Source organism: Lycium barbarum, chromosome 11 (assembly GCF_019175385.1).
Source record: "Lycium barbarum isolate Lr01 chromosome 11, ASM1917538v2, whole genome shotgun sequence".
Taxonomy (NCBI): Eukaryota; Viridiplantae; Streptophyta; class Magnoliopsida; order Solanales; family Solanaceae; genus Lycium; species Lycium barbarum.
The window spans coordinates 774,441-785,694 of record NC_083347.1 but is presented as its reverse complement, the minus strand read 5'-3'; the positions used below and the strand labels follow the sequence as shown (position 1 = coordinate 785,694).

At 33.4% G+C, this 11,254-nt stretch overlaps 1 protein-coding gene across 1 annotated transcript; it reads right to left on the bottom strand.

Annotated features, from left to right (window-relative positions):
* Nucleotides 1-3,144: 3,144 nt before the first annotated feature.
* On the bottom strand, nt 3,145-8,171 carry LOC132620456 (probable protein phosphatase 2C 6). The gene is made up of 5 exons (XM_060335133.1): nt 7,495-8,171; nt 6,057-6,434; nt 4,479-4,596; nt 4,138-4,361; nt 3,145-3,998 (listed from the first exon to the last, which is right to left on the bottom strand). The coding sequence occupies exons 1-5, from the start codon at nt 7,762-7,764 to the stop codon at nt 3,447-3,449; spliced, it is 1,542 nt and encodes a 513-aa protein (XP_060191116.1). The 5' UTR covers nt 7,765-8,171; the 3' UTR covers nt 3,145-3,446.
* Nucleotides 8,172-11,254: the final 3,083 nt, after the last annotated feature.

The window sequence follows — 11,254 nt, the reverse complement described above, 5'->3', positions numbered from 1 at the left end:
AAGAGTCATGATAACTTCACAATTAAACATGCGTCCGTCTCTATAAGCTTTATTGCATACTGTCACATTCACTTCAAGGAATGGATATATATTTGTAACATTTATCAAAAGTTCTCATTCTTCAGGAATAGAACAAAATCATCTCTACGTGTTCTGAGCATATCAAATTATGGTAGCTTAATACCTCTTTTAAGATGTTGCTACTTCAGGAGCAAATCAAGGTATCCATATAACATAGAGTATTTTTCTCTAACATATCTTCAATTGTAATCACAATATGCCTATGATAATAATCACTTCTGGTGATTATAGGCGCAAATGAATTTAACCTCAACAAGGCATGGGAAATATTATCACTTCTGGTGATTGTATATTCTTGTAAACTCTGTTGGAGATTAAGTGAACCGATTATTATCCACTTTATAATTTTTCGAATGAATCGCAGTGATATGGGGAACACATGACAGATCTAATACGCTTCATGATATGTGATGAAATAATATTTGAGGACATAAATTCCATAGCATAAAAGACATCTGAAAATTAATTAGAAACATATAGAGATGGCCGCATAATGTTGGTGCTAACCATATCTTTATCTCAAGATGCAATACTTCTTACTTTATAAAAGGGTTTCACCTCAAAAAGCTTGAAATAGTCATTTACAGTAGTTTAAAAATCAGATAAGCACTTAACAAAAGAGAATCAAGCTATGCATGGATTAATTGATTCATCCCACTCATACATAAATTTCATATATTAAAATCCAGTTTTGCAATTCATGATTTTGACTAGATTATTTTCAGGGCCACGTAAATCTTAGAATACAATATCATGTAAACTTTACATATTTATCTGTAACTATACACGAGATAGAGATATAAATATGATACCACAGTTAAGGTGGCTTTAAAGCAAACGTACCTTCGATCTTTTCATAATATACCTTATTTATCAAAGATGGCAAAGTCTCGTGCTGATAACGTATTATAAAACAATAAATTAAAGCAAGAATATTTGTAGAGAAAGAGAGAAGAGAGGAGAATTCTTTAGTTCTCTTGTTAGGGATGTCTTTACAATGAAGGAGAATCTCTGTATTTATAGGGGAAAACTGGTTTGATCCCAAAGTCACTAACCCTACTTTTTCACCTAAAGATAAACATCCACAATATATAGATAACTATTCATAACAGTATTTATGTAATTTTTAGAAAATAGTTGTAATCTTTTTAATTACCATTTCAAAAAGTTATATTTGTGTGACTTTCCTTTGGTCATAATGGATGGTTTAAATGTAAGAGAACATTTGTTTGTTACTGTAATCCAGTAAAAAAAGAGTAAAATTTACTTGTCATAACTACCTCTAAGACTTATTTATTATTTAATTTTTGTAGCTTTATTTTTCTAAAATTACATTTCATAACTGATCCAGTAATTTTTGAAATACATGTACCTCTCTATTCTCTATCACTACACATTTAATATTTATCATTTTCTCCAAACCCTAAAAAAAATAATCTCTCCTCACAACTAACCACACGACATCATCATCATCTTCTTCTTCTTCCTCTTTACCCCATTACAATGGTCTCTTCTTCTTCTTTAACTCTCTAAATAATCATCCACCATATCATTAGATCTCTACAACAAAATACCCCTTTTCCAATACTGTCCGATCTCCCACATTTTCCCCAAAAACGCACACCAACTGTTTGTGTAACTGTCCCTTTGAAAGAAAACACAATACTCATAGAATCATTTGAACTTAAAACCCCCAGTTGGATTAAGCTGGAGATAATTGTGGGTCATTTTCATTACCCATTAGATCCGAAAAAAACCCACTTTCAATACTGTTTGATTTCCCCATTTTTCCAAGAAACGCACACCAGGTGTTTGTGAAATTGCTCCTTTGAAAGAAAATACGGTACTCATAGAATCATTTGAACTTAAAACCCCCAGTTGAAGTAATTGAGGGGCATTTGATTACCCATTAATCACCCATTAGATCTGAAGAAAACCAACATTGGACGATTTTCTGTGTAGAACTATGTTTGTGTTTTCTCAGATCTCGAAAAGCAGGATGGTGGATCGGAAAAAAGGCGGCGGAGAAAGGAGAAGGGTTTTTCCAGTTGTTGTGGTGGTTCTGCAAGGTTTGTGGTTGTGGTGTTTTAGTATATTTCTGTATATTTTCAGTATATTTCGTTAGATTTCAATGTACTGTTTCAGTATATTTCTATATATTTCAGTGTACTGTTTCAGTATATTTCACTATATTTCAATGTATTTCTAATTTACGAAACAGTTTCTGATACATTTCATTGCATTCCATTGTACATACGCATACTACAATTTTATATTTCTTAAACAATCAACCATATTTCATTGTATGCCAGTGTATATTTTTCGATATTTGGAAGTATTTCTAAAAGTTTGGAATAAAGTAATTTCGAGAGAGAAACATGGGTTGTTATGGAACTTGAGCCGTTTGCATGATACATAGTTGATTTAATTTGATTTACCATTTAAAATGAAAGAAGAGAATATGTTCCATAAATACAGCCTATTTTTACTCTGCCAAATTTTGTGTTTTCTTGTATTTTAAAAACGCGAAATACAACAAAATCAGCAAAAAAAAATTGAATGGACTGATTTTGATAGAGAGATGTTAGCTGTAATGGAACCTCATGAGGTTTGCGTGAATCATGGAACCATTAATCCAAATTACCATATATATTTGAAAAAGATTTTTATTGCCACAAATATAGCCTTTTTTTAATTCAACAGCCACACTGTATTTCGCTATATTTCATTGTATTTCAAAAACACGAGATACAACTGAAATACAGCCAAAAGCAGCTACGAATTGTAAATCTTCAACTTATAGCTATAACTTATTAGAAGTTGTTAAAAGGTAGTTATTTGTGTAAGTTTTACAAAAAAAGAATTGCAGGTCGCCCCTTTTTGGGCCAACTATTTAGTAAATGACCCTCTTTTACTTGGCTTAGTGATTCTATTTTTCCTTGAATTGAAACATACCAAAATTCAAATTTATTACAAGTAAATCAAAGGAGACTACATGAACGTTAAAACACAAGTCTTCATTGTTCAGCGGAATCCGAAAAACAAAAGAACCATACACCTAGAGGCGCCAGAGAAACCATCTTGAACACAAAAGCAAAACATTATACAGCACAAAAATGTGTCATACTCAGATGTGATCATCAATTATAAATATCCTACCAAAAAAGCATTGCCAATTTGGATAGTCATCAAGCACATAAGCTGTTTTACATTCTGGGCAATTCTTTAGGCTATTTAGCTGCAAGCTATAATGCTACTCCTTATCAGGTTTTGATTTACAAAATCTTTGAGAAGAACAGCATCATATATGCAGGAGACACTAATACAAATCAATTACATTAGCCTCGAGGTCATGCCTTGATGCCTTACAACCACTTTCTCCGACTGGCTGACCTTTTCTCACCAGACAAGAATCTAGGAAGACTAAGAAGGCTATTAACCCTGGTAACTCCCTCAAGGGCTGACCATTCCTCATCTTGTGCAGTAGAAAGGCACTCGGCTAGGCTTCGCTGAGAATGTCCAAGACCCTTATCAGCAAGCTGTTGTTCAATGGACTCGTCAACACGAACTATCTCACTGGCATCTCTTGTAGCACCTGAAGGTTCAAGAACAGCGATATGAGAAGCTGAAACAGTATTGATATCTGCACTTTCGAGTTTGCCATTTGTAATAATTGTCTTCATTTCCACTTGAGGGGCCTTTGTCAAATCGTGCTGAGATGCTGTCACTACGGCATCAGGTGCAGGTACACGGTCCAGGAAAAGGCATACAACAGCACAGTCATCAGTCTTTGATGTGGGGTATTTCAGCCTCCAAGCTCTTGTCGCGCAGTCAACAAGAGCTCGGGCAGCTGTAGCGCGACTTGGGGCTGAGGCCACAATATCCACAGCTTCCTTATTAGAAAGGACATCCCAAATCTGCATAGCACAAGAAATTACATCGTGAGACGAAGCCAAGTGTTAACAAATGGAAACTGAAGGTGAAATTCAGTGTGTTTCCACGAGATGAGATAAGATTTTCTTGTTATAAGGAAATAATGTGAGGTGAAAGAAGTACCCCATCAGTAGCTAGAACAACAAACTGGTCCCTATCTGTAATGCGGTGGTAATACACATCAGGGACAGAAATTAAACCAAAATCCTTCAGACAAAAATCACCAAATGCCCTGGCCATTGCCAAGCCAGGAGAGTCACTATTTGGCAACCATACGCGTGCAACCTCTGGCTCATCTTGCAATGCAAACACCCTGCCTTTGTATTTGTGTATTCTAGCAGCTTCTCCTACAAAACAAAACAATTGAACAAAGAAATTTAAGCATTTTCTTCGAGGAAAAAGACAACTAAATTTCAGCTTCAGGTAGTATCAATTGAATCAAGGAGGGAGAGAGAGAGAGAGACTTGGAAGATTAGGCTTCAAATCTACGGTCAACTGTAGAGGCACTAAAGAGTTGTCTTTATCTCTAGTTGCCAATACTGCTCTTGAGTCACCAACATTACCAATTATTATATCCTGGCCCTGAGACATCACAAGAAAGATCAGTTAAAATGCTTTTAAGATGCTAAGCAATTAGAAAAGAGCTAGAATAACCAAATATGTGGCAGAATCACGTTCCCTCCCACTCAAGCTTAATAGTTTTCTGCAACTAGCATGTTTCAACATCATGTACAAACCAAGTGAGAAGTATTAGAAAATTGTTTAAGTATTATCAAAGAAATGTTTTAAACAAGTGTGTTTTAAATAAAAAGACATATCCTTTCAATATTATAGAAACTAGCTTCAACAACCCTCTCGTCTCCAACCACTTTTTTCTATATAACAAGAGAGTGTTCTCGTCTTTTGATTTACTTCCAACATTACTTTTCCTATTTGCAGAAAGTCTCCATTCATTATCATTCTTCAAACTCTCTTTCTTGCCCTACACTTCTACACAAATGTATCGAATTAATAGTTCTTGCTTTCCTTAGAAGAATTTCTCCATTATTTGTTTATTGTAGAAATTCAAAGGTTGTTCATATCCATTAAAACTATTTGCATTAATCTCATAGCAATCTCGTGAAGGATAGGGAGCAAATATCGCTTTTAGGAAAGTGCTCTCAACATGTTTCAAGCCTCAATATTCTGTATTCTTGATTCATATTTTACAACAAGTATTCATCAATCAAATTCCATATGCCTGGTCAAAAGAGTTGACAGACTGAGAAATCATAACAAATGCAAAATTCTCAATGTATCAGGAACTAAAACATTCAAGAGACATAAGAATAAGGAAAAAGTTAACTCGTGTATATCCAACAGCATGTGACACGTGCAATTGAATTTCAAAGGTCACAATCATATTTTTCAACAAGTTTAACTGAACATGAAGAAATCACAGTATAGATGTACGGATTTTCAAAATATTGGCCTCAAAACATGACTTTTTTGAGAGGTAAGTCCGAGAACATGACTTCGGAAATAGTGAAAGTGCTTCCGGAGATCATCCTTACCACTCTACCCCTAATTGTAATGTCTCTGCTCCTACTCACGGGCAAGATACCCCTCTGAGAACTTTGGATGAATTGTCCATTGTTCTTTTTATAAAAAGAAATAATTTGATACTGTTCTACATTATGGGAAAAATAATTTCCATGTGAGGAAACAAAAAAGTGGAGGAAGTGACATTAATGGTTTGACGGGGCTTCTATAATAGTTTTAGTACCGAAAGAACGGCCCATAGAGCAAACTTTGGCTTACTTCAGAATACTGAAGATCCTACTGCAAATAACTACTTATAATTTTCTTCTTTTGGCAGAACATAGTAAATTAAAGAAACGCACTTAGATGTTGAGAAAAATGATAAAAGTTTTTCTTTTGGATAAGTAAAAATCATACAAGGACCCTCTCTTTTTCCAGTCTGCAACAAAGTCAGTAATTAAGAATGCTTCAATTCCGTAGGAAGTTATAGCCAACAGAAAAACCGACAATATAAGTAGTACCTGCATCACCAAGGAAACAGCAGTTGACCCACTACAGAAACAATCAATAGTTGGGTGCAACTTGAGTTCTTTATCCATCGACCGGAAAGCTTTTAACATCGACCTTTTAAGGGAGAGATGTATTTCTGGGAACTTTTCGTTGCTCTCAGCTTCCATAGCTTCAATCAAATCATCATCCAAGACATCATCAAGATGTGAACCTCCATTAGTATTTCCATTCTCAGAAGTATTACTTTGATCACCACTTGAATTAACTTCCCACTCTGAGCGCAGCAGAAGTGGTAGAGTATCTCGAACTTTCCTTGCCACCATATGTCCATAGGGACCGTGTCCATCAAATACTCCACAGAACATTGTATCGCTCCGCGAACAAAAATTCTATTGTAGAAACATTCCAACCAAGTCATAAACTGACCCAATAGATAAGAAAAAATTTATTTCTTTGTTTGACAAGTAATGGAGTTAATGAAATGCAACATACAGAACTACACTTTCTTAATACTCAAAAAATTTGATGCAAAAATGAATAGTTAAGTGGGTGAAAGAAGTGTCACAAACAAGAGTCAAATCATCAGAAAGAAGTAGGGAATGGTCTTCCACAGTAGAGTTTTAACGAGCAAAGTTGCATTTCATGTTAGATCAACAATACATAAGTTGTTTTGATAGGACATCTACCACAACTGATGGATGAGAGGATCATAGGTATGACTCTATGCATAAATACGCGTCAATATATATTCAGATAATTTATCATAATTAAACTTACACCAACCATCAACCTACCACAACCCTCCTCATTCACTACTAAAAAAAAAAAGGAATTCGAAATGGACAAAATTTGTAGCTAAACAACAAAATCCATGGCTACGAACTTCATAGCTAAATCCATTTTTTCAGTAGCGGCCTGCGGACTGGTATTTGACAGAGATTTAGTTTTTAGGGTGTGTTTGGAAAATTTGGGGAAAAAAATTTCTAAGAAAACAAGTTCCAAACGACTTCCCTAATGGAAGTAGGAAAACAAGTTTTATATGTGACATTCCAAGTTTATTGTCTCCTACCCACCCAACACCCCCAACCCTTTACTATCCCAACCCCTGCCACCTCCGAACCTCCACTCCCCACCCTATCCCACCCCATGCCACCCCCATAGTGGTTTGCTAGATCACATATAAACGCTTTTGGGATGCTATTTTTTCGCTTACTTACCAAACACTAGAAAATAAGTAAGAAACCCACTTGTTTTCCAAGAAAACATTTTCCTTCATACCAAACACACCCTTAGAACTGTAAGCTTGCATCTGATAGATAAAGGTTCAATTTTTATATATCTGAGCTCACATATGCACAAAAAGATGAAAGATTTGGTTACTCATGACATAGAAAGACAACCAAAAAGCATAAAAACACAAATTAATTCAAGAAACAGAGAATTGAGGACCTCCCAAACGATCATAGCATCTTGATTAGTTCCTTTTTTCCCTTGCTGAGTATATAAGCAAGCAAGTGACGTGGCACCATTCCCAAAACGCCTTCCAGGAATATTATGCAGTCCTTGTTCTTCACCTCCTCCACCACTTAACTTACTAAAAAATGTACTGAAATCACCACTGTAACTATTCTTTTTCAACTTGGAATTACTTTCATTTTTACCATCCCATAACCCATCATCACCACTCTTGCTTTTACTTGAAGAGTAACAAATTCCCATTCCCCCTTGTGATTTTCTCTCTTTGGGGACTTTTATCAAACACCTAGTCTACACGATCCACCTGAGATATTCACAATACAGTAAAACAAACTTCTCAAACAGTTATAAATTTTGTTTGCTGCCACAATTCACTGAGATTCAGCTCCTTCTCGCTCCGATTCACAAAATAACTAACAAATGAACTAACCACCAGTACTTAAAAAAGCAGATTAAATGAAACTGAAAGACATAAATAGATGGATCCAAGAAATCAGAAGCAAAAAATAATTGCACAAAGTGAGAGAGAAATTGAGATAGAAAGAAAAAATAGATTGTTAGTAATAATCAGGTGAGGATGAGTAGTTTGTATTTATTTTTATTTTGTATTAAAAAAATTAGTGCAATTAATTAATTAATGTTGGTCGTGTGCCGTGACTGGTTTATTTGAATTGAATGCAAATGCAAGTTGACTATTGTCCCACGCCATGTCTCTTGTGGTCAATAACGTCATGTTTACCAAAAGTCACCCACTTACTTTGATAAATTACAAACCTTCCCACTTGCTTTGACAAATTGCATAGAACCATCTTTTAACGTGATATATTTACTTCCTCAAAACCTTATTAGCCATCAAAGAAACTAGTGAGTATCTCAAAAGGTCCTCCATTGATTAGGAAAAAATCCTTCTTTTAGTTTATGAATAATTATTCTTCTAGTTGACTAGCAAAGAGCTAAAAAGAAAAGATTAAACTTGCTTGTAACAAAAGTTGAATCGCAATACAAAACGGGTTGATTTTTCAATGCATGAAATACTCCTTCCGTCTCATAATAAATGTCATCTTAGCCAAAAAAAAATATCTCATAATAAATGTCACCTTAGGAAACCAAAACATAAATTGACTAGTTTTTTTCAACTCTATCCTTGAAAAAAAAATGACAAGTTACAATAACATCTAAAATATGATTGGAAAAGCTCCATAGTAACTTGATATTGTTGGATTCCCAATGTCAAAAGGATTACTACTTGTGAATGCTCTAATCAAGAGGAAAGAATATCTTATTTTTGTTATATAGGGGCATTTTAATAAATTTCACATTGCATTTGATTTTTTAATATGCATATTTTTTGCTAAGATGACATTTATTATCGGACGAAGGGAGTAGATGTCAAGCTTGATCTCCAACGGACATTTTGGAGAACTCCTAAGGTGAGTTCTCCTTTTTAATTTTGTTAGTCTATCAACTTAGTTACAAACGTCTATTATATTAATTGATTAGAATGAGATTTTAATGCAATCTCAATCAACTAGTTAACAACAGTAAAGGGAAGCTGATAAATTAAGCCACGAATAATTAAGTGAACACGGGCATGGGAAACCAATATTGAAGTCAACAATATGTGTGGGGCATCCTCCAATTTATTACTCCATGAGAAGCATCTGGCTCATATTTGGAGGTTCAAGTTCAACCATCACCTTGACCAAATTTTATTTTTAAAATGGCATGCTTTGTCGAGAGATTTGGTTTTATAATCCATATACTGCGATATAATTTTAGTGATATAGTAAATCTTTTTATATCAGGTCACTGCAAAGTAATACAGAAGATCTGAAAATAAAGTGCAGAAAAATTTTGTATGATCATTTTTTATTTTATTTTAAATAGACATAGTCGATCATTTTCTCCGGTTTTTTTTTTTTCTGTCCTCTTAGAAAATTTAAGGTCTCTATCTTTTTGGTTTATGTGTATCTTGGGAATTGATATTCTCAAATTGGAAACTTAAAAAAAAAAAAAAAAAAAAAAAAAAAAAAGCCTGCTCACAAGGCCACAACTAGGGCTGCTCAGGCTTTGGTTAAAAATCGATCCAAACCGAAATTCAAACTAAATCGATTAAATAAACCAACACTCTTTTGGGTTTGGTTTGGTTTGATTTTAAACTTTCAAAAACTGATAATATTTGGTTTGGTTTTGGTTTTATTAAAATAAAACCGAAGAAAAAATCGAACCCAACCCAACCGATAAATTATAGACATATTTTTTATGATTATATATATAAATAATATATTAAGTTAGATCGAAATTACCATGAAATTCACAAAGTTTAATCACATCTTTTTCGTCCATAAGGATTAGCCAATATTTCTTGTGCCTTAGAAAGATAAAATTTCAAGAATCTTTAGTTTTTGAGTATTCTAACGTAGATAGAATATATCATAAAACACCGCATAGTTAAATATATTTGACTAGTTTTGAGTTGGTATGTTTTAAAAAAACGATGTTACATTTACCTAATAAACATTTTGTCACTTTGTTTAATGTAAAGAAATATATAGTAGGAAAAAAGAAGGAAATAGTATATATTTATGTATTGTTAAAAACTGAATAAACCGAACCAAAATCGATAACAATCAAACCGATAAATATATATTATATTTGATTTAATTTTAATATTTAGAAAATCGACTAAGTTTGGTTTGATTTTGATCAAAAACCGATCCAAATCGAACCGTAAACACACAATCACCCTTCTAACACGTGTGCCATTTCAATTCTTTAGAAGACTTGAAACTAACGAAGGATATAATTTGATACGGTACCTTCACGAATTATTTATGTTAAATACAACTTGCAGACTAGCAGGAAACAGGCTGGAACATTGTTACGCAAACTATGTCGCATTAGTTGGCCTAGAAAGCCTTTGATTTTTAAATATAACTTTGTTATTGATTTGCTTTTCCGTTAAGTATTTGGGTTCTTAGATTTTAATTTGGACCATAAACTACACGGTTGCTTTGCAAAAACCGTTTTTTTGTGTGTGCGCGCTCTTTTATTAGCGAAATGGATGGGATTTATATCCATTTGGCTTATTAAACTTTTCAACTAGCTTTTTGAAGAATTTGTTATCTTTTTAACATAACAATAGAGCTAATAGATTTGACTTTTTAATTTGTAGCAGATGGAATAATGTATAAAGTAGGTGAACTATACGTAAAAGCGTAAAGCTAAAATTATAAATCCTCTCCAACTAAGAGCCTTGACATTGACAAATAGAATCTTTTAAAAGTCCCATCTTGAACAAAGAGAGAATCCAATGCTCTACAATTCTCTTGTGCCCTTTAAATATGATACTCATAAATATTTTTACCTATAAATATATGATTTAGTATTTTGGGATAATAGTGCTTTTGGTCCCTCAATTATTAATAAATTTTATTTTGATCCTTGTAATATATGACTCAACATATTTAAGCTTTAATTAATTAAAATGTGTGTTTTTTGTTCTTGTATGTAGGAAATATGTTATATTCAAATTTTGAACTATTTTTAGAAGTATATTAGCTTCAATATGGAGTAAAAACACAAGCTCAACATAACACGTATGCAATTAAATGACGGGCCAAAATTAATGATTTTGAGAATTTGTGAATAACCATAAGCAAAGGGATTAAAGATATACATTTGAAATAATTGACAGTTAAATGTTCATAATCAAATATTATAAGGAAAATCA